The sequence below is a fragment of the Nannobrachium achirus genome, assembly GCF_963921795.1.
Source record: "Nannobrachium achirus genome assembly, chromosome: 23".
NCBI classification, from domain to species: domain Eukaryota; kingdom Metazoa; phylum Chordata; class Actinopteri; order Myctophiformes; family Myctophidae; genus Nannobrachium; species Nannobrachium achirus.
Window position 1 is genome coordinate 10276597 of NC_137830.1, and position 25000 is coordinate 10301596.

The 25000-nt window shown below is 41.2% G+C and overlaps 1 protein-coding gene across 1 annotated transcript in view; it reads left to right on the plus strand.

Annotated features, from left to right (window-relative positions):
- LOC308308744 (uncharacterized protein) overlaps positions 1 to 25000 on the plus strand; it is a gene marked incomplete at both ends in the record, with an annotated part of 38905 nt that overhangs the window by 12593 nt on the left and 1312 nt on the right. The window contains 8 exons of the mRNA XM_080754197.1: positions 3841 to 3902; positions 4866 to 4979; positions 7999 to 8134; positions 17063 to 17251; positions 17528 to 18825; positions 20137 to 20269; positions 21072 to 21220; positions 21923 to 21965. Of these exons, the coding sequence (XP_080610323.1) occupies positions 3841 to 3902; positions 4866 to 4979; positions 7999 to 8134; positions 17063 to 17251; positions 17528 to 18825; positions 20137 to 20269; positions 21072 to 21220; positions 21923 to 21965 (2124 nt within the window). The remainder of the gene's footprint in view (positions 1 to 3840; positions 3903 to 4865; positions 4980 to 7998; positions 8135 to 17062; positions 17252 to 17527; positions 18826 to 20136; positions 20270 to 21071; positions 21221 to 21922; positions 21966 to 25000) is intronic.

Here is a 25000-nt window from a genome sequence, read left to right on the forward strand (position 1 = left end):
CTGACCTCATGCTTCCTTCAAAACATGAGTAGGCCAAGTTGTTTCTTTTCACCTGACAGTGGGGATTTCCCCGGATTGGACGTAGCGCATGGAGGGAACACGTTATTCCAACCAGTTCCTTTCCCCTCCATCAAGCGCCCCGGCTGGCCAGGGGGAGGCATTATTGAGACCAGGATTACTGCATGTTTTTGTGAGGGTATCAACCTTAGGAGACACAGGGAGAACATGCGAATGTGAAGTCAGTGAGGCGTTTGAGAGCTGTTCCAGCTGAAATGGCTAAGTCAGTACAGTGAGGGTGCTAATAATGACATAAATATATGTCAAACTGTGATAAATGACTTGATGACCTACTGTAAACACTTGTAAGTGTCAACAGCCAGGCTGCTGTCAGTGTGAATCATAAGGCAACACTTACAGAAAGGATATGAAACTGGGTGACGCCAGCCCTCTTTTTTATTGTTAACGTTTGAGGAAGTTGATCTTTAGCTCAACTGCCACAGACACCCTGACTGATGCCAGTGAACCACGTCTCTTTCAACTTCTCCATGAAGGTAAAATCTGCTAAATAACCGTTCTTTAAATAGACCACTCATCAACTTTATGAAAGTAGCTATGTGTGAGGAGGCTCAGAGCCAACGTCCACAGATGAAATGTGACAGTGGTGTGCTGCTCTGTGAAGATAATGTCTCAGATAGAATGTTTTACAAATGTTTGACCGGTTTTATGTGGCTCTAAGATGTGGCGCTACTCAGAGACCTCGCTATAGTGAGTCTGGAGTGGACTCTGGTTCTTGGTTCTACTGTATGGCCTAATATAATATAATATAATATAATATAATATAATATAATATAATATGGCTTGTGCGTAACTGCAATGTGTTGAATTCATGTGGGGGTTGAATGGATGTGGCCAATTCAATACATTTCCTAAGCGGCCGTTGACATATTGCGCGCAGCAATGTGCCGGATACTTTGGGGGAGAACGGCAGACGCGGGCGGCCATTTTAATTCATCTCCTTCTGCAGAATGTCACACACACACACACACACACACACACACACACACACACACACACACACACACACACACACACACACACACACACACACACACACACACACACACACTCCACCCCGCTGGCTCCGACATCTTGTCTCAAAGTGAAACAGTTGTACGTACATGTCTCAGCAGTGTGAGCTGCTGATGACTGCAGGAATTCTGAACTTTCATATAGTGTTTTTTTTATAAGTAGGGAAGATGAATAATGTTATGGTTGTAGTTTTATAAGTAGGCTAGAAGATGGATGATGACATCATTGTAGTTTTATAATATGATGAATGATGTTATGGTTGTAGTTTTATAAGTAGGCTAGAAGATGGATGATGACATCATTGTAGTTTTATAATATGATGGATGATGTTATGGTTGTAGTTTTATATAATGATGGATGATGATATAGGCCTATATGGTTGTAGTTTTATAAGTAGGCTAGAAGATGGATGATGACATCATTGTAGTTTTATAATATGATGGATGATGTTATGGTTGTAGTTTTATATAGGCTATAATGATGGATGATGATATAGGCCTGTATGGTTGTAGTTTTATATGTAGGCTAGATGATGGATGATGGTATGATTGTAGTTTTATAACTAGGCTAGATGATGGATGATGATGTGATTGTAGTGGCTGATGGTGGATAAACATTGCGGGGCAATGCCCACCCAAATTAGACTTTGTGCCCCCCAGTCCAGATTGGACTGGTACCCTACCCCGTCATTATTTTAAGATGTTTTACGGGTGTTAATCATTATGTTCTTTTTGTGTTCTTGGTGATTATTATAAATATACATTTTCAGATTAATTAAATAGTTGAATGAAAAAGCAATAATAAAAGGTAGCCTACACTGGCACTGCACCGATCGGTTTTGTTTTGATATCTATTCCTTTGTTGTTGTTGTTGTTGTGCACACAGCATGGGAAATTCACATCTTTTCAGTGAGAAAACTAGTAATGGACAGTACTAGTTTGTCTCATAACGCCGCAAAAAAATTGCACCATCGTGTCCATCTAGGTGAGCATTTGCTATAGCTATACATAGTTTTTTTTTGATTGATTGGATATTTTATTGGACAAAAATGGAGAAGTATAGTCAATACAATATTTTTTTTTAGTACAGTACAAGTACAGTTAAACACCTTGCCTGACATTCACTCCTTGTCTGGAGTGAATGTCACTGTTAAAAAAAAAAAAATCTGCTGGCAACAGTGGAATATGTATTAAAACTAATTGATTCCGCAGTCTCCGCACACTTGATTAAAATGATGAAGCTCCCAGTCAGGCTTTATTAATGTTTGGACACAAAGGTCTTCATCAGAATGGGTACAGTCAAACAATACTCATTTTTAAAGGTAACCAGTCAGCCCAGCCACCAATCAGTGCTGGCCAGGCTAAGACAAGCAGCCAATGTCCTCTTGAGTATGTTGAGTCACACTTTCAGCCAATAATAGGACTGAACTTTTTACAACAAGAATTTAGAAATACAAAAAAGAATGGACACATAGTAGCCTATACAAACATTTGATATACAATATCGGCATGAAATACAACAGTATAAAGCATACATGGGCAACTGGCGGCCCGGGGGCCACATGCGGCCCCCACCTTCAGTTAATGCGGCCCGCAGGTTAATACCGGAATACTGATATATTATTATATTTCAGCTGGTACAATTCCAAACATGACCTGCTTTAATTCCGTCAGTCTATATTAGTATAGCTTAATAACTAGTATAGTAGTATTAAAATGTATTTTTTTATGTCCAATGTATTTGTTATTAGGTTCATAAAGTTATAATGAGTATAACTAAATGTGTTTGAAATTAAATCAAAATGTTATTGTCATTTCAGGTTTCCAATTAAAAAATAACAAATAATAATTCAGGATTCCAATTCAAAAGAAGCAAAAATAGCCGATCTACAAGCTCAAAACGCATCGCAGCGCGATGCGTTTTGAGCTTGTAGATCTGCTATTTTTTAATTGTATGCAATACTAGAATGACAAAGTACGACGTAGCAATATGCAATGTGGCCCTCTGGAGTGAAGGTGGAAATATAGTGGCCCTCACATCATCAAAGTTGCCCACCCCTGGTATTAAAGACAGTGAGTAAGACCATACTCTGTGTGTGTGTGTGTGTGTGTGTGTGTGTGTGTGTGTGTGTGTGTGTGTGTGTGTGTGTGTGTGTGTGTGTGTGTGTGTGTGTGTGTGTGTGTGTGTGTGTGTGTGTGTGTGTGTGTGTTTCTGTGTCTGTGTGTCTAAAGGTCTCTGCTCTACCATGAGTGAGTGTGTGGAGAGAGAGGAGGGGGGGCGTGTCCTCTAAAAGCAGCCTGTCTGGACAACATGAGAGGTAAATACACATCTATGACATCATCATCATCATCATCATCATCATGTAGGCCAGTCAATCTGAGGTTTGACCCAAAATAAATTGCAATAGTAATGGTTTAAGATTCTTTATGATCCTTAGGGTCATCCAAAAAACACGTTAAAAGTTTCCCATTATATTCTTAGTGGATCAAGGTGAATTCAGGGGGTTCAAGTTTGGGTCCCTTCACTTACTATACAGGAAAGAAAGACACCTAACAAAATCTTCTTTAATTAGCATGTGAGGAGTCTAACTAGGGTTTTTTCATGACTCTGAATCCATTGCAAGCCCACAAAACTGAGCTGACTATTGCAATTTCTTTTGGGTCAGGCCCTTTTTTTTAAGCTTAGATTGACTGGCCTGATGTGTCTCTGTTGTGTTAAAGCTCTCCTGTATCCAGCTGTGTCTCCATGAAGAGTGACGCGTCCATGGGTCGACCTATTACCTTCAAAGAGGGACACCAGTCTACTGAACAGAGGTTTGAATTCATTCAGACAGTGGTATGATGTAGAGCAGGGCTTTTCAAAGTGGGAGCCAGGGCACCCTGGGGTGCAGCGAGATAATATTTGGAATTTATTTGGACACAAACTTGAAGTAGGCCTACAAAGTTATTTTCAGTCACTTCTAACCAAACTGCCTATCATGTCAACGTTTTCCTTGCAACATAATCTCGGGGAGAATAATGGCAGAAATGCACTTATGGTACCCCTTATATGGCGTTGAATTAATCAGAATGTAGCCTACAATGCATATCTGATTTACTCAATGAAACACAAATCCATTCAGATGTTGTCATCATCTTATAAGGGTAATAATAATAATAATAATAATAATGTAACAATGTAACAATCACATACTGTTAAAATATGCTATGTTAAAATATGGCATAAATATAAGGTGCTGGGAGTGAAAATTATGAATATATAGAGGTGTCTATTATGAATCTAGAGGTGTCTATTATGAATCTAGAGGTGTCTATTATGAATATAGAGGTGTCTATTATGAATATAGAGGTGTCTATTATGAATATAGAGGTGCCTCGGATGAAAAGATGTTTGGGGTGCCTTGAGCCAGTTTGGGAACCCCTGATGTTTAGTATCCTCTTCTCTCTCTCTCTCTCTCTCTCTCTCTCTCTCTCTCTCTCTCTCTCTCTCTCTCTCTCTCTCTCTCTCTCTCTCTCTCTCTCTCTCTCTCTCTCTCTCTCTCTCACACACACACACACACACACACGAGGGTGTGCCAATCACAAACTGCACAGCTAGTAACTTGTTAATCAGAGCCAGAGATTACACAGGGAAGCCACTGACACACTGTTGATGCACCCTGTCTTGTTTCATTCAGAGTAGAGTGATATTATTATAACATGTTTTACTGGATCCCATATTGACTGTATGATTAAAAATAAAATAAACTATTAGTGTTCATCCTCTATTTCCATCAGGGTTCATCAGCAGAGATCAGAGTCTCCTGCACCCAGCTGTGTCTCCATGAAGAGTGACACGTCTATGTGTCAACCTATTGACTTCAGAGATGGACACCAGTCTATTGAACAAAGGTTTGAATGTATTACTATTGATGCTCATATATTTCAACCAGTTGTATGTGGTAGAGGCATAGAAGAGCTCTTTTTGAATGGTAAAAGATGTGTTCATTTAACAACTGTATCCAAAGCACTTAGTGTTCATTACATTCACTTTTGTGCAGAATTCTTGACAACAAACTGACAGGTGAACAAAAAGGCGATAAAAAAGTGAATCAAATTACATTAATTTTGGTCAGAATTTCCTCATTTGTCAACAAAAGTGCCCTCAAGGCTCTCGCCAGAGCCCTCATCCAATGCCAGTTTGACTATATTTGCACCTCTTGGTCAGTGTGTTCTACCATGATACGCATTATGCATAGTGTGACTTGCAAACCTTTTTCATTGCCTCCCAAGGACTGAAAACATACCACTTCACATAGCCTCCTTCCAACCACAATGTTTCAACTGTAAACAAATCTTCCTGTTTTGTATGTGGTTCATGTGCACCATCTATTGGCCAAATTGTAAAACTACACTGCCTGATCTGTAGAGTTTAAAAGGGGCCTTTCTCACCCAAAGTCCGCTTAAAAGGTCCGGATCAGTGACCAAATGTTTACATTGTTGCATTTTGAATTTGGTCCGGTTAGCGTTCACATGGGACTTTTGTTAAAAGAACCAATATGTAAACAAATGACACGTGGTTGTTGATCTATTGACAGAATAGGAGATTCCTATGGAAAATTACTTCACTGCCAAACTACAGCATAAGTGTTGGTTTAATTATTAATTAAAATAACTGAAAACACTGAGCACATTCCAAATTCCAGTTATTAATCTTTTTTTTTTTTTTTTTTAAGAAGCGAAACTCACGCATTTCAGGCAGCAATTAGCGATGGATGGACAGACGGACGGACGGACGGACGGACGGACGGACGGACGGACGGACGGACGGAGGAATCTCTCTCTCTCTCCCGCACAAAAAAAAGGCTATTAAGTCTACTTATTGATTCATTTAACAATAAATAGCCCAATAACGCGTGGCCAAATAACAACTTTAAGCGTCACCGTTTCCACGTCAAATAATCTCTCTCTGTCTCTCTCTTTCTTTCTTTACAAGCAACGGCCCATAAAGATATTTCCTATCCTTATCATCAGGTTGGAAATGTGAAGCTAAATTAATAAATAACCTCAATGAAAACAATGGACATCTTACTGCCGTCCCAAGACTCCCAACAACAATGTGAAAAGTTTGACTCGAGGACGCCTGACCTCAGGGGAACAGCAAGAGAGAGAAAAGAGAGAGAAAATCCTAATGCCTCAAAAGAAATGCCAAGTTTGACATTTTTGTGTTGTGGTCGTTTGGATGGAAGTTGTGCGCGTAGCGCGCCTCCTTCTCCTCCCGTGTTATACACAAGATGGGTGACCTTACTTTTATTTGTTGTGACAGTATTTGTGTCAAAACAAACAATGATCACCGTGTTCGGAGAGCGACCCCTGGAGTCACCGCACACGATGGGTCACCAGTTTCCATGTAGCTTACAAGACACCACAGCGCTGGCTCACAGGGAGGAGAGATGATACAATTATTAACGCGTAGCCTACTGCAGCTCATGGAGAAATATCAGCGGTCGGGTCATATCAATAGTGATTCCTGTAAGAAATACATGCTTTTAGAACTAATTATTAATCCAGCTTCACAACTGCAAAACAAAGATTGATGAGTGTAGTCTCTTGTAGCCGAAGTTTGCTTCATGAGTAGTCGTTTGTTCTTTTTTCCATATTGTTCTTCAATGAACAACACACAATGCAGAATGTACTGTAGGCTGATCAGATCTACGTTTGGTCTTCTATAAAGTATGGCTCCGTTCACACCTGCAGAGAACCGGACCATGGTCCGTTTGGAAGGGGACAGAGTCCTGCATTTTCAAGAGGACCATGGTCCCTTTGTTTGGTCCGGACCATCGTCCGCATGCACGTTCACACCAGCGGACCAAAGGAGAAAGAGGACCATGGTCCTTTTTAAGCGGACCAAAGGACCCTTGTGTGAACGCCCCCTTAACTTACAGACAGACAGATTAATTCTGTCAGAACTGAACTGAACAAACTCAGGTTTGATTCCATTGAGTTTTAACCACTTTTAAGACAGAATGAAATGTACTTTATCTACAGAATAGTATACATTCAGTTCAAATATTTATGTTAAACACACTGAAATATAATTCATATACACAACACATTAGGAAAGCTTAAGGGAAGCTTCCCTTATCAAAACATGACTTCCATAGGGAATGAATTGAACAGAACCGTAACCCCAGGTTTTTGAGAAGGGATAAAACCTAAATGTCTGTTTGTTCCAGTCCCTTTATCATCACTCTGTTCTATACACGAAGCTGTGATGTTTAAAATGATCTTTCATGACAAGTGCATATAATAACTTTAATCAATAATCTAAACAGGGGTTCCTAAACTTTTTCAGCTGGCCTGAAAAATAACCAACAATAACAATGATAACCTGGATTAATACACAAGCATGTGTAGGCTATTCAACTACAGTCAGTTTGTATGTGACTTGTGTCACAATGTAATGAATGTATTGTTTTTAATGAAGGTAGCATTTATTTCCCCCCTCAAACACGTCATTTCCAAACTAGTAGGCTAGGCCACTACTTGCTGTGATTGGCAGGTGGATGTTTACAGAAATGATGCTTTGTGACCCGAACAGGATGTGATAGGTGAAGGTTTTTGTTTTGTTTCTTCTTTTCTTCTTCTTTGCTTACCAAGAATCAATCACACACATTACCATTATACAGATTCCAGACATATCTACTGTACATCTATAATCTATTATGTGCACAATAGCCAGCAATACATTTAGTAAGGCTTAGTCTTCCCTATCCTTACATCACCCTCCAGCCCTGTATGACTGTAAATCACTGTCATCATCCTCCTACTCCTACTCCTACTCCTACTCCTACTCCTACTCCCCTCCCCCTCCTCATCCTCATCATCATCATCATCATCATCATCATCATGTGTCTCTGTTGTGTTAAAGGTCAGTCCACCAGGACAGAGCAGCCTCTCCTGTTCCCAGCTGTGTCTCCATGAAGAGTGACGCGTCCATGGGTCGACCTATTACCTTCAAAGATGGACACCAGTCTACTGAACAGAGGTTTGAATTCATTCAGACAGTGATGTAGAGCAGGGCTTTTCAAAGTGGGTGCCAGGGCACCCTGGGGTGCCGCGAGATCATTGCATTGTATTTGGAATTTATTTGGTCACAAAAAAATAAGTTGTGTATCATTTTAAACTTGGAGTAGGCTTACAAAGTTATTTTCAGTCAGTTCTAACCAAAATGCCTATTATGTCAATGTTTTCCTCGCAACATAATCTCAGGGAGAATAATGTGCTTATGTTACCCCTTATATAGAGTTGAATTAATTTGAATGTAGGCTACAATGCATATCTGATTTACTCAATGAAACACAAATTCATTCAGATGTTGTCATCATCTTATAAAAATGTATAATAATAATATAACAAATTAGAGATACTGTTCCTACGAAACAGTGTGGGCTCGCTTGTAAAAAAGAACATTTGTTGGTTTTGTTTGTTGGCATAGGCGGCGTGTGAGCCAAACATTTGGAGAGACTATATGTTGGAATGGGATGGTATATTCCTAACACACCCAGTATAGCCAAATCTGAGCACATTTCAATCTATAAAGGCCAAATAAAAACATTAAGATTATAAAAGCCATTTGAGATGTTTATAGATTAGAATTTTTACACACCTCCTGCTAAAATAATAATTATATAATTCCAGTTCACTGCGCAAATGTATAGGTAATTTCAGTTAAGCTCTCAGTCAGCAGAGCAGCTCCCTTTGTTTAAAGTTAAACTATAGGCTATAACATGACATAGGCTATAGAATGGACAGTGGATCTTCAGCCAAGCATTGTGAATGAAAACGTAGGCATGCTCGTTCTTGTCCTCACCTCAAAGTAAACGCTGGAGTATTTCTTCAAATTGACTGGATCCAACCTGGATCACGCAAGTAAGAGGTAACATCCAGGTCTTTATGCTCAAACATCAACATCAAACAAAGTAATCACTCATACATGTGTGACCACTGACCAAGACTTTAGATGAGACCTTTTTGCTTTTAGAGAGATTGAATCTCTCAGTCGTCTCTTATGCGCTCTCTCTCTTTCTCTCTCTTTTTGAGAGAGCGACACACACACACGCACGCACGCACGCACGCGCGCACGCACGCACATTGTGCTGCGAGCGTCGGCCCTGAAAGCAGCCTATATATTTTGTTTTATTTATTTTAGAATGCGCCTAGAACTCCAACAGACATGAGGGGTATGAAACTCCAACCAGAGTGCGCAAAATGAACAAAATGCCCAGAGATTGAGTGACGTAGAGTCAAATGCTCTCCACATGGTCTCCCAAGACAATGAGAATGAGGTTCTGGATCCAGTCGCTCCAATGACCATTCAGCATGAAGGTAGAGAAAGGCCTCTGGAGTTCCCAGACAGATTCAATGGAAACTGGAATTGTGAGCAACTGTCCCTCTCAGGCAAGCTTGCAAGAATATGTGGCAAAAATGCACGGCAGAACTCATTATATATTTCCCCCCAAAGGTGACGTGTTCATTGTCATGTGAAGCTCAACCAATACCCCAGCTAACACCACTCCCAGATTTTCCACACCTCAATTACACCTCATTGGCTAAGGGCCCTGCCTTTATACTGTCTTCGACGGAACTCAAATACAATCATGCCACCTCATTGGCTAGTGGCTCTGCCTTTCTACTGTCTGCGGTGAATAATGCCAATTGTCTGCGGCGGAAATATGCGGCGGAACTCACTCTATAAATAATGAGGATAACATAGTGTTCTCGCCTTCGGAGAGCCCACAATAACAAAAAAATAATTCAGGATTCCAATTCAAAAGAAGCAAAAATAGCCGATCTACAAGCTCAAAACGCATCGCAGCGTTTTGAGCTTGTAGATCTGCTATTTTTGCTTCTTTTGTATGAGATACTAGAATGACAAAGTAGGACGTAGCAATATGCAATGTGGCCCTCTGGAGTGAAGGTGGAAATATAGTGGCCCTCACCATCTTCAAAGTTGCCCACCCCTGCCCTAAATGATATGTGTTTGGCGAGGACCCCCTAAATGATATGTATTTGGCCTTTTGGACCCCCTAAATGATATGTATTTGGCCTTTTAGACCCCCTAAATGATATGTATTTGGCCTTTTAGACCCCCTAAATGATATGTATTTGGCCTTTTGGACCCCTAAATGATATGTATTTGGCCTTTTAGACCCCCTAAATGATATGTATTTGGCCTTTTGGACCCCCTAAATGATATGTATTTGGCCTTTTAGACCCCCTAAATGATATGTATTTGGCCTTTTAGACCCCCTAAATGATATGTATTTGGCCTTTTAGACCCCCTAAATGATATGTATTTGGCCCTTTCAAGGGGAATGAAGGCTACTCCGTATAGATAGGAATCCTGGTCAATGAATTACATAGAGCAGGGTCTTCAACAGGGGGTCCTCAGATTTACTACAGGGGTCCGCCAATTAATTGTGTGCTGGGGAACGTGAGCTTGTGGATCTGCTATTTTCTGAGAGTAGGTGTGAGAGGGAAAAAAAGCAGAGCCAATGACAGTAAAAAGGTGCACTGTCTGAAAACACATTTACGTGAATCCAACATATTAATAGAAATGATAATGTATGTTAAAGAACTCCATGAAGCCATCTATGAAATCTATGGACAAGGTTATTTTCCACATATTCTTACAATATACAGTGGGGGGGTCTCTGCTACATCTAAGTCATGAGCCTGTAAATCTGCTATTTTGGCTGAATGTTCACCTAGATGTGGTTAAATAAATCAGATCTCACCCCCAGTCATATTTTCATTACTGTACATCCAGTACAGTGAGACCACTACCTCCATTCACCTCGTCTGTAATGCACTTCTCGCACTCGGCTTCTTGTTTGATGTGAATATATACATTTTTTCTTGTCGCAGCAATGTTGAGGAACCAGAACACAATAATGTTACTCATATTTACAAACAGAACCACCAAATATTCTAAACTTTCCACGATTCTGCCAATAATAATAATTAAACACAAGTATCTGTCCGACCAAACAATGAATCATGTGACGTATTGACTCATTCCATGGCACGTACAGTATGAGTATCCAGAAGAATACTTCACAGAAGAGAGTTCATGTACAGTAAGAGACGTTTGACTATGTGGATTCCACATGGATTCTAATGATTGAATATAAATAAAGTAAATCATGTTGATGCTCTCTTTCTCTCAGGGTCCATCAGCAGAGAGCAGGGTCTCCTGTACCCAGCTGTGTCTCCATGAAGAGTGACTGGTCCATAGATAGACCTATTAACTTCAAAGATGGACACCACTCTATTGATCCCAGGTCAGAATGTAAAACATACAGAAAACATATAAAGTCCTACTACTTGTCATATACTTTGCTGTATGCGAGATTTGTTCTCCGCATTTAAGCCATCTCTTGGAGCGGTGAGCCGCAGCTGTTGATCAAACCTCCCAATCTAACCCTTGATGCTGAGTGCCAAGCAGGGAGGCCCATGAGGTCCCAATTTTACAGTCTTTGGTATTATGACCCGGCTGGGGATCGAACCCTGACCTCCAAGTCTCAGAGCGGACACTTTAACCACAATGCCACTGACCTGGTTTATGATCAGACTCTACTGGTCACAGGTCAGAATGTCAGGCCCCATTTAGACTGCAGTCAAATCTAGCCTACATCTGATTTATTTCCCAAATCCGATCTTGTGGCCCGACTGTTCACACTGCATTTGCAAGTGACCAGATCTGATCTGTGTGTTCAGGCTGATTTTAACAACTTCAACCCAAAGCTGCCCTGTGTTGACTTATCTGCTTTGGTTACCGTGGTAACGACGTAGGCGCCATGGCCTTTTCTCTCTTTTTATGTGTTCTTCAAATTCTTAATTTTCCTCTGACATTGCAGATAAGTCCTTGTGAACCCTTTTTCTGCCAATGCCGTGAGAAATGTCTTCATATTGTCTTTGTTGGTTCCTTTACATTTCTCATGTAGGCCTACTAGGCATCCCCCCAAAGTGCTAGTCCACTGAATGCTGCTCGCCATTTATTCCGTAGCGTAAAACGTATGCTGAACTATTGTTTTATTTTCATTACAACCCTTGCACTCTCGTAAATAAACATACAATTCTCGTGCTCTGTAATGACGTCCGTAGCTTTCGGGTCGCGCTGCAAGTGGCGTTTTGGACAGTTTGATATGCGACTTGGCTCGTTAGATCAGGTTACTGCTTCCATGTGACCTGTCTGCATTTAGTCTCATTTAAACAAATCAGATTCCAATCTGGGTGTGGCACAGACCTGTTTCAGGCTGGATTTGACTGCCAGTGTAAATGAGGCCTAAAACACACAGAAAACAACACTTAATTTAGTTGATATCAAACTCTACTGAACAGACATTGTGGTCTGGCTCTTAATATTTTAGAGTGACAACATCCTTCCATATTTTATAAAAGGATTCCAATTAAAAATAGCTAAAAAATAATTCAGGATTCCAATTCAAAAATAGAAAAAAATGCTGATTTACAAGCTCAAAACGCATCGACCTCCACACACACAGTATGTGAATCCTCTTACAGTATATATCTGCTGTCGGGCCGAAACCTCATAACTCCAAAATATTCATTTTTGGGAAGATGAGCTCAAGTGGAGTTAGGAGGTTTTGACCGAAGGGCCTTTTACTACTTTTCATTGGTTGAATATTATTTTAACCAACACACAGACGTAAAGGGTGTTCAATAGCACATATTTATGAAAAAAGAGAGGGCCAATCGGGTGGAGTTAGCTGGTTTGGCAGAAAGTGTGGAGTTAGGAGGTTTGACTTATGCATTCACATGATAATTGAGTATTATTTTTCTCATTCCAGAAATGTTCACCCCAGAGCAGAGTCTCCAACACAGTCTCCAACAAACATTCGCTTATTTTTATTATGTCGGTCAATCTTAAATAGTAGGCTAAGATACAAAAAAGTACCAACCAGGGGTTGACACTCTTCGAATAATTTGTGCTTGTGTCGCAACGTGAATATCGATATGAAAACAAGGTGTCGCGAGTCAGAGACTGAAGCGGCTCGTGGCTCACTCTTGTACCGCACGAAGGAAAGGTATAGCCCGCACTCACTCTTGTACCGAGCTGCGTGCGGCTCGCTAAATATCCATGCAGAAAGAGAGAGGCAGCCGTCACAGGCCGTCGGGCCGTGGCACGTCGCGACAAACTCTGGAGATAAGATTAGAATCCTGCAAACGTATTCACGTTGATGATGTTGTGCGTGAATGAAACCCCACTGATTTATAACTAGTTGCATTGGAGGCTGAAGCTACTGCTGCTGCTCCGAAAACTTATGCGGTCTGTGGCAACAGCCTATCAGCGCAACGTTGTCATAGAGATGACAGACCATAATACTCTGTTGCCCGGCATCAGCCAATCAGCGCGTCGTTGTCTCTCTCTCTCTCACACACACACACACTCAGCATATGTAATGAAAGGGAATGAAGACATAGAAGTGGAAACAAAAAACAAAACGTGGAGATATTTTTCCACTTTTTTTTTTTTTTTTTACTATAATTCGTCCTGGGTCCGGTCGGCGGTGCCTAGCGGTCCGGACATGGACTGCGGTCCGCCTATTGAGGACCCCTGCCGTATGTCAATGAACAGCATCTCTCTCTTAAAAGAGCTTTGCCACTGCTTGGTCAGGATGGGACAAGATGGGCTCTCTGTTCTATTGAGAAAACTTGTTGTGATTTGGCACTTTAATGAAATTAAATGACATGTATTTGGCCTTTTGGACCCCCTAAATTATATGTATTTGGCCTTTTGGACCCCCTAAATCATACATGGGCAACTAGCGGCCCGGGGGCCACATGGTTCAATATTATTTTAACCAACACACAGACATAAAGATATATATTTGTATATTTGTAGCTTATATTTGTAGCTTATTGACCAGTATTACAATTGTATTGTATTCTTTATGCCCAATGTATTTATATTTAAGTTCATGAAGTTAGCATAAGAACATAAAAACGCATTTGCAGTTTTTCAGGATTCCAATTAAAAAAATAGAAAAAATAGCTGATTTACAAGCTCAAAACGCATCGACCTCCACACACACAGTATGTGAATCCTCTTACAGTATATCTCAGCTGTCGGGCCGAAACCTCCTAACTCCAAAATGTTCACTATAGTTAGGCCTAAATCAGAATTTAGCCTAAAAAACAAATATGTTGCAACATACTGTACATGTACTGTAAGCCCCTCCCATACACTGAATGGGTTGATAAACTGACTTCTTCATTCACATGATAATTGAGTATTCTTTTTCTGATTCCAGAAGTGTTCACCCCAGAGCAGAGTCTCCAACACCCAGCCTTCTGTCCATGAAGAGTGACTGGTCTAAAGGAGCATATATTGACTTCAGTAATGAACCTGGACCTCCACACACACAGTATGTCAATGAACAGCATCTCTCTCTTATAAGAGCTTTGCCACTGCTTGGTCAGGATGGGACAAGATGGGCTCTCTGCTCTATTGAGAAAACTTGTTGTGATTTGGCACTTTAATAAAATTGAATTGGCGAGGACCGCTAAATGATATGTATTTGGCCTTTTGAACACCCTAAAGGATATGTATCTGGCCTTTTGGACCCCCTAAATTAGATGTATTTGGCCTTTTGGACCCCCTAAAAATCAGGGTTGGGAAACTTTGATGATGGAGAGGGCCACTATATTCCCACACGGCCACAATGCATATGCAGTGAAAGTTAACTAAATTAGCTGATCTACAAGCTCAAAAAGCTTTGCAGTGCGGCGCTTTATGGGCTTGTAGATCTGCTATTCTTTGCTATTTTTTATTTTATTTTTTTAATCCTGAAAAGTAAAATTGTTATTTAATTTCAAAAGCATTTATATGTTCTTCTGTTAACTGAAGTAATTAAAGTGGGTCATGTTTGCATGTTTGGAATTGTAACAGCTGAAAACAATATATCAGTATTCTGATATTAATCTGCGGGCGGCATTAATTGAAGGTGGGGGCCACATGTGGCCCCCGGGCTGCCAGTTGCCCATGTATGCCCTATATAATAAAGATAATAATAATAATAAAGCTTTATTTGTATAGCACCTTTCATGACATGAAATGCAGCTCAAAGTGCTTTACAGAGCAGAAAATGAAGCACAGTTACTTAACAGAAAAAATAAAATACACATGAATACAATAAAGCAGAACAATAAAAACATAAAACATTGAAGAACAATTTCAGAACAGTGTGGACGTCAATAGCATCAAAGAGATAAAAAAATAATTCAGCTAAAAGCAAGAGTAAAGAAATAGGTCTTGAGCTGTGCTTTAAAGCTATCCACAGAGGCTGCCTGTCTTAGGTGTAGTGGGAGTTTATTCCAAACTGTCGGTCCGTAGAAGCAGAAAGCTGCTTCACCATATTTTTTATATTTCATTTTAGGCACATCGAGTAGGTCAGCACTAGAAGACCTGAGTGGGCGGTTTGGAACGTATCTATGCAGGCAGTCATAGAGGTATATGATATGTATTTGGCCTTTTGGACCCCCTAAATGATATATATTTGGTGAGGACCCCCTAAATGATATGTACTTAGTGAGGAGCCCCTAAATGATATGTATTTGGCCTTTGAGAGGGGAAATGGAGGTGACCATGTATAGCTAGGAATCCTGGTCAATGAAGTATTTAGAGCAGGGGTCTTCAACAGGGGGTCCGGGACCCCTAGGGGGTCCTCAGAGTTACTACAGGGGTCCGCCAATTATTTGTGTGATGAGGAACGTGAGCTTGAAGATCTGCTATTTTCTGAGAGTAGGTGTGAGAGGGAAAAAGAGCAGAGCCAATGACCGTAAAAAGGTTCACTGTCTGAAAACATTAACATGAATCCAACATATTAATAAACATGATAATGTATGTCAAACAACTCTATGAAGCTATCTATGAAATCTAGGGAAAAGGTTATTCGCCACATATTCTTACAATATACAGTGGGAGGTCCCTGCTACATCTACATGTCATGAGCTTGTAGATCTGCTATTTTGTCTGAATGTTCACCCAGATGTAGTTAAATAAATCAGATCTCACGCCCAGTAACATTTTTATTTACATCCAGTAGAGTGAGACCACTACCTCCAATGTCCTCCATTCACCTTGTCTGTAAGGCCTTGTCTGTAAGGCCTGGTCTGTAAGGCCTCGTCTGTAAGGCACTTTGCGCACTCTGCTTCTTGTTTGATGTTGGAATGGAAATAAAGAGCAGATCTACAAGCTCACAACACATGGCATGATTGGCATCACAGCACTTCCTGAGCTTGTATCGGCGCTATTCATTGAAGGACAAAGTACATAGGTTTTAAGTGGTTAATGAAATAATAAGTTACTAAACTATCTATTATCTATTATATTGTGTTCTTCTCCACAGAGAGAGACTCAGAACCACACCTGAACAGAAGACATCCAGACAAACCACAAGTGAACAAAGTAAGACTGGACACATTTTACACAAATTATCATTTCATATTGATTACTGAAATCTTTAAATGGCAGAAAATATCATCAGACTAAATGTCCACATTGTGTTCCTAAATCAATGTCCAAATGCTGATGATTAACATATACGATATATATACGATATATATATATATATATATATATATATATATATATATAGCTTTTTTCCCCCTATTTTGTTACGAATTGTAGATTTTTGGCGGGTATAAGAAATAGTTTTAATGGTAGGCCTATTGTATATTCGATGTAAAGTTATAAATTAACTTTAACATGTTAAACATGTCTTCATTCTCTTCTCATAGCAAGTGTCAGTCCGCTGGAGTATTTAAAGGTTTATAAGGTCGGTTTGAACCGTCTTGATCGTGTGACATATGTCACTGAAGTGCCCTCCCTCAGCAGCATCTACACAGAGCTCTACCTCTCAGCGGGAGAGAGTGAAGGGGTTAATAACCAACATGAGGTCTGGCAGCTAGAGACAGCTTCCAAGAAGAAGACCCTCCATGACCAACCAATCAAATGCTGTGACATCTTTAAGCCCCTCCTCCTTGGCAGAGATAAACCCAACAGAAGAGTTCTGACCAAGGGCATCGCTGGCATTGGAAAAACCTTCTCTGTGCGTAAGTTCACTCTGGACTGGGCAAGGGGTTTGGAAAATCAAGATGTCATTCTCCTGGTTCCCTTCTCATTCCGAGAGCTGAACCTGGTCAGAGATGAGCAGCACAGTCTTCTCTCACTGATTCATCGTTTCCACCCAGAATTAAAGGAGGTCACAGCAGAGCAGCTCGCTGTCTGGAAGGTTGGCTTCATCTTTGATGGTCTGGATGAAAGCAGGTTTCCGCTGAAATTCGAGAACATTGATATTGATTCTGATGTCTTCCACAACAATGACATCGTTTCTGATGCCACAGTGACATCATCAGTGGACTTGCTGTTGACAAACCTCATCAAGGGGAATCTGCTCCCTTCAGCCCTCCTCTGGATAACTACCAGACCTGCAGCAGCCAATCAGATCCCTCCTGCATATGTTGACTTGGTGACAGAAGTACGAGGCTTCACAGACCCCCAGAAGGAAGAGTTCTTCAGGAAGAGATTCAGTGATGAGAAGCTGGCCAACAAAATCATCTCACACATGAAGACATCAAAGAGCCTCCACATCATGTGTCACATCCCAGTCTTCTGTTGGATCACTGCTACCGTTCTGGAGGACATGTTGAAGACAGACGAGACCGAAAAGCTGCCCAAGACCCAGACTGCGATGTACAGCCACTTCCTGTGTGTTCAGACCAAGAGGAAGAATCTGAAGTATGAGACGGATGAGGTGAATCAACAGCATTCAAGCTCAGTAAAGGGTGATGGTGACAGGGTGAGTCAAAAACCAAGAGAAAATTCCTGGTTGACCTGGTTGAAGACCATGACACAAAGACTGCTGGGAGTGAGTGCAACAACTAGCAATCTTCCAATGTCCAACACTGACAAGGAGGTTCTACTGAAGCTGGGCAGGCTGGCGTTTGAACATCTGGACAAAGGTAGCATGATGTTCTACAAAGAAGACCTTGAAGAGTGTGGTCTTGATGTGAAAGACGCCTCGCTGCACTCAGGAGTGTGCACAGAGATCTTCAAAGAAGACACTGTTCAATCTGAGAGAAAGGTCTACAGCTTTGTTCATCTTAGCATCCAGGAGTTTCTGGCTGCAGTGTACCTGTTCCACTGTTACACACAGAGGAATGTGAAGGTACTGAAGACATTCCTGGGAGTTGATGTCAGTTCCTTGGATGACTTTCTGAAGAGAGCCTTTGAAAAGTCCTCGGAGAGTAAGAATGGCCACCTGGACCTCTTTCTCCGCTTCCTTCATGGCCTCTCACTGCAGTCCAACCAGAGTCTATTGGGAGGCCTGCTGGATCAGACAGACCACAGTCCAGAGAGCATCCAGAGAGTCATCGACAACCTGAAGAAGATGAATGATCAAAGGTTCTCTCCTGACAGATGTATCAACATCCTCCACTGTTTGATGGAGATGAACGACCACTCACTGCATCAGGAGATCCAACAGTACCTGGAGTCAGGGGACAGATCAAAGACAAAACTGTCTGAGAGCCAGTGTTCAGCTCTGGCCCACATGCTGCTGACGTCAGAGGAGGTTCTGGATGAGTTGGACCTGGAAAAATACAGAACATCAACATTGTGGGGGAAATCCAGACTGGTCCCAGCTGTGAGGAACACCAGAAAGGCTCGGTTAGTAGTCATGTGAATAGAAAACCTATTAGAAGAGAATCAATCTACCATCACTCCTACACTTTAAGTAGAAATGATGGTTAATTTAAAATATCCAATAAGAATCAGGTCTGGTGGTATTGTGCAAATAAAGGATAGATCCTTGGCCAATAAGACACTAACGTGTGTGTGTGTGTGTGTGTGTGTGTGTGTGTGTGTGTGTGTGTGTGTGTGTGTGTGTGTGTGTGTGTGTGTGTGTGTGTGTGTGTGTGTGTGTGTGTGTGTGTGTGTGTGCAGGGACATGCTGGGCCCCTGATTCAGCCCGGGAAAAAGAGTTGGAGAGGCCCTCATTGCGCTATAGAGAGAGATCTCTCTCTCTCTATAGCGCTGCTGCTACTCAAAGATTTGTGACAAAGTGACAAGCCAGTGGGCCAATTACATGAGTTATATTTCGTCGTTGTCGGGTGGAAACCTTGTATGTCCAAAACCGTTTGTAGTGTATTTAGCATTTTAAAAATTATTTAAACTAGTGAAAACAGCCGACATACAAGCACACAACGCCTCGCACCGCGAGGTGTTGTGTGCTTGTAGATCTGCTGTTTTCACTACTTTTGTGAGATAGCCTTGTATGATGAAGCAGGGCTTTTCTTTGCGAAAAAATGTACAAATTTGAAACTTGGAGATACGAGGTTTCTGCCCGACAGTGACGATTTACTTTGTTGGCCCCCAAAATGGAAAAAAAGCCAGCCTGGACCGGCCGGGAATGAACCAGCCGTTCAGGAGTTGTCCCACTTTTCCCAATGGCCAGCACGTCTGTGTGTGTGTGTGTGGTGTGTGTGTGTGTGTGTGTGTGTGTGTGTGTGTGTGTGTGTGTGTGTGTGTGTGTGTGTGTGTGTGTGTGTGTGTGTGTGTGTGTGTGTCTGACTGTGTGTTTGCGCACACATCAATTCACTTAATTAAGTATACTTGTTAATAGCAATAAGAGTTAAATTAATTATTTCTGTGGACTTTAAATCATTGTTTTATTTAATGACCTTCCTGTCCTGGCGTTTGACCTTTGTGCCCTCAAAACATTGACAACACCAAAGGTCAAGTGGTATTGACCCTAGAATGACAAAACTCCTATGAACATAAAATAATCATTAAAGACGCACACAAACTACTGTGGAAATGCTTTTGGCGCTGCTGAGTATACAACCCTCACCATGTGATTGGGTTGTGGGTTGACTGATTTATTTTCATGATTTTTTGGGGGCATGTTTTTTTTTCCTATAAAATGTACTTGATCTAACTTGTGTCTTGTCTCTGTTTTGCCATATTCTACATTTACAGACTTGTTGGCTGTCGACTCGAAAAGCCAGATTATGAAATGGTGGCTTCAGCTCTCAGCTCTAATCCTTCACATCTAAGAGAATTGGATCTCAGTTATAACGACGTGAAGGATTCATTCATGGAACTCATCTCTGCTGGATTAAAGAGTCCACATTGTGAACTGGAGATACTGAGGTCAGATTAATTAACCAGCATTATTTAGTATTATTTAGAGAAAAGTGGGCGTGGCTGTGAACATTTCCCCCAAAATAAATGTATTAAAACAGAACTGTCTAAATATAGTGAAAATGGCCAATCTATAAGCTCACAAAAATTAATTACGTCCTGTGCGAATTACGTCCTGCACGACTTTAGGGCGAGGTCGCTTTACTATCTACTACTGTATACCTGGCAACTACCCTGCTGTCTGTCTGTCTGTCTGTCTGTCTGTCTGTCTGTCTGTCTGTCTGTCTGTCTGTCTGTCTGTCTGTCTGTCTGTCTGTCCTCTCTCAGTCAGTTTGCTGGATCATCTGTTGTTAACTTGCTGCTTCCTGTTTCCTGTCAGTTAGCTTCCTGTTGGAAGATGACCATGATTTACTTCACATTCTTCCTGCCTGCCATGTTCTTTCCATCTCTTTGGTCCCTCCTCCAAAACCCTGATAATCAATCCAGATATGTAATCTTTAATTACAGACTTGCTGGCTGTAACATCACACAGACAGGATTTGACATCCTGGTCTCAGCTCTCAGATCTAATCTTTCCCATTTGAAAGAATTGGACATCAGTTTCAACTGCCTGCAGGAATCACAACTGGACCAACTCTCTGCTCTACTGAAGAGTGAAGAGTGTAGACTGCAGATCCTGAGGTAAATAAATAGTGTGTGTTTTCTCTCTGTGTGGATCTCTACTTGAACATCAACAGCACTTTGTTAAATATGGATTTCTCTGCAGGTTGTCAGGTTGTGGGCTCACAGAGGAAGGCTGTTCTTCTCTGGCTTCAGCTCTGACCTTCAACCCCTCCCATCTGAAACAGCTGGACTTGAACTTCAGCCACTTAGGAGGCTCTGGTCTGAAGAAGCTCTCTGCTGCACTGGAGACTCTGAAGTGAGTAGACTTGGACTGTGTCCATGTTGGTTAGTGCAGTGTTTCCCTTACAATGTTGAACTGGCTGGCCAGGTAGGAGGGGGCTTCACCCATAACGTCCAATGTACAAGACCTCCACAACCATCCTCATCGTCCATCCCTTCTTTAGATGTACAAGACCACCACAACAATCCTCAGCATTCCATCCTTTTTTATACGTGAGCCCACACGATGATGAACTAGTCCTCATTCATCCTGTCATTTTCCAGAGTTAAAAATGGCACAAAAAAGATTTTCAGTCCAGGATGAGATAACAGCACAGCAAGACTCTAGACATGTAAAAGTATATCTGACATGAATATCAGAGCTTAAATGACATACCGTGCTGTAAACATGAAAACATGCATAAAAGAAAGAAAATAAATAACAATAATACTAATGATGAATGGATTACATTTAAAATGAGTTTCAAGTGTTGACCCTTGGCTCATTTTATCAAAGTCAGTATGGAACTCTGTAAATAAAAAACTGCCCACCGTGTTCTAGGAGAACAGATCTTTAGTTTGAGCTGTGTGCGTGCGTGCGTGCGTGCGTGCGTGCGTGCGTGCGTGCGTGCGTGCGTGCGTGCGTGTGAGATAGCAATTGGAACAGAACTATGTTAGGTAGTGGAGACAGTGTGTTAGACAGTCAGACATTGATTCATTATTGTTCTATTTCCTACAGTGTGAATCATTCAGGAGAACACTGGATTAAACCTCAACTCCTTACAAGATGTGAGTCTGTCTGTCTGTCTGTCTGTCTGTCTGTCTGTCTGTCTGTCTGTCTGTCTGTCTGTCTGTCTGTCTGTCTGTCTGTCTGTCTGTGTGTCTATCTCTCTGTCTGTCACATTGACATTTTATACACTGTTTTATACTCTGTTGGCCCCTCCCTCCCTGTATTCAGGGGATATTATAAAAACCTTCACCAATGTATTTTATTTTTTTAATACTTTTTATTGCAATAATTTCAGTTTTACATTTCATAGTTCACATTTTATATCCATATATGCAATTATTTTCTTTTCTCTCTTTTTTTTTTTACATAACACGTGCAAAAAAAAAACACCACCTACTTAACAACACAATAGGAATACATAAAATAAAATAAAAATAAAATAAAATAAAATAAAATAAAGAGGCTTTTTCGTTTGACGTCCGTGCCTAAAACACCCTTGGTCTGAACAAAAACACAAAACAAAATGGACAGAAACAAAAAAAGAGGGGTTATGTGGGCATGCCATCCTTTTTTAAAAGATACGCGGCCCATCTCTTTTCAAAAACGTTTTCCTTACCATTAATTCTATATGTCACCCTCTCCATAGAGTACATGTCCTCCACTTTGTCCAACCATTTATCCACCCTGGGAGGTTCCAAATGTATTTTAAAGGTGTTTAGTAACACTAACACTGGGGTTCAAGACCCATGGAGAGACCATTTAAAACACAGTTCAATCAGTGTGTGAAGTGGCAACAAGCTTAGCTCTTATTCAGCAGATAAAAAGTGTTGAGAAGTGTGGTGTTGCTGACCACATCCATAGAGGTGTGTGTGTGTGTGTGTGTGTGTGTGTGTGTGTGTGTGTGTGTGTGTGTGTGTGTGTGTGTGTGTGTGTGTGTGTGTGTGTGTGTGTGTGTGTGTGTGTGTGTGTGTGTGTGTGTGTGTGTGTGTGTGTGTGTGTGTGTGTGTGTGGAGGAACCAGAGGACCTCCAGGTGATCTGGACTCCTGAGGAGCAGTGTCTCCTAGGATTCAACAAACTAATAAAGATACTTTTTAATTTGACACGCTCCCACAAATATAGATTCTCACACAAAACAAGGCTTTGTGACGAGCAGGAAAAGTGGGCGTGGCTGTTCCCGCTGCCCTAGGGGAGTTTCAACCTTTTGAAATGTGTTACTAGACATCTTTACAAACACATTAGTGAGGAAATGTCTTGAGAAGGAATTTATTCCATGTTTGGACATTTTTCTGTCCTGACAACGAGTGGTGGACAAAGTATTTACTCGAGTAAATACTCAAGTATAAAAAAGTACAAATTACAACTACAGCACTTTTTAATTCTTTATCAATGCATTGTTGTATTGAAATGAAGAACATTTCCCCAAAAATAAATGCATTAAAACAGAACTGTCTAAATATTGTAGCGTTTGCGGTCCCTCACAGCTAACTCACTGACTAATAAATAAAAGGAGGAAACAATGATGACGTTTTAACCGGAGCACCAGGTTTTATTGCCCTTTCAATACGGGGTCCGCTCAGGACGGGCCGCTGTTCCGACTAGCGTCGGCAGGTTAGTTACTCGTCACGGTTACTGAGGTTAAGTTTAGGGTTGGGGTTAGAGTTAGGGTTAGTTTTAGTGTTGGAATACCGGCCCGTCGGCACACTGAGGCGGACCCTTAAATACAGGCTAGAACTGGGTTGGGAGGGTGCTGAAAAATAACAAAGAGGCTGCTCTGATCTGTCTAGGCTGTCTCTCCACTTCCTTTTTCCTCTTCGCGCTCTTCTTCATCATCCAACCACCTTTCCCCATTGTTAACCCCTCCCTGCCTGACCTAAACTGCCAACCTGAACTAGGCACCTCTCCCCCCATCAACCCCCCCCCCCCCCCCCCCCTCCCACCCTATGTCTCCGTCTTCACATGGGTAGGGTCGCCACAATGTAGTGATAATAGCCAATCTACAACCTCACAACATAATGTCTGTCTGTCGTGTTTGTTGCATTGCAACATGTTGTGAGCTTGAAGATCTGCTGTTTTAGAATTATGAATACAGAATAGGTTCACTAGGGTTCAAGTGGTTAATTAGACCTGCAATCAGGAACTGATGTAAATAAAACATTATTTTAATGATATTTATTTTGTATGTTAAACACTTAAACCCACGTCACTGACTGGAGTTCCTCAGGGCTCTGAAAAATATTAGATCTACAAGCTCACAATCACAAATGTTTACTCAAAGAACCGTCTTTGAACCATTAACCATTTAAACACTGCGTCTCAATGTTGGACATGTCTTAATACGTGAACATTCATCAAAAATAGCAGCTCTACAAGCTTACAACACATCGTGCTACGACACGTTTTGCGCTTGTAGGTCGGCTATTTTGGAGTGTGGAGGGAGAAACTGAGCAGACCAAGTATAGAGCCCTGGGAGACACCGGTCGATGAAGGGTTAAAGTGGTTGATGGTTCTTTATAGCATTGGTTCTCAAAGTGTGGTCCGGGGACCCCCAGGGGTCCTTAGGGGGTTCCAGGGGGTCCCCAGCAAAATGTTTAATACAGCATTACACTCATTTGAACCACTTTATCCATGTTTTACACGTTGGCTATTTAACATATTTAGAGCTAGAAAACATCTGTGCTCCAAACACGCCACTTCACGCCATGTTTAGAGCTTGTAGATCTGCTACTTTAGGTACTTTTGTGTAATGCTGTAGTATGATCAAGTACAGTAGGGGGCGCTAGCTTAGGAAAAATCACAAAAAGTTAGAATATGGAGAAAATGTTTTTTTTTTCTTTCTTGTTGCTAAATATAAATATCTAATCTAAAATGACACAGATATTTGTATAGCTCTAAATGTGTTAAATAGCCAACGTGTAAAATATGGATAAAGTGGTTCAAATGAGTGTGATGCTGTATTAACACATTATCGTAGATCTACAAGATCACAGCGCATCACTTGGTGCCGTGCATGTGAAAGCTTGTAGACCTGCTATTTTTGAAAAGAACATGAAAAATTATGAACATGTTTGGAATGTGTGTGTGTGTGT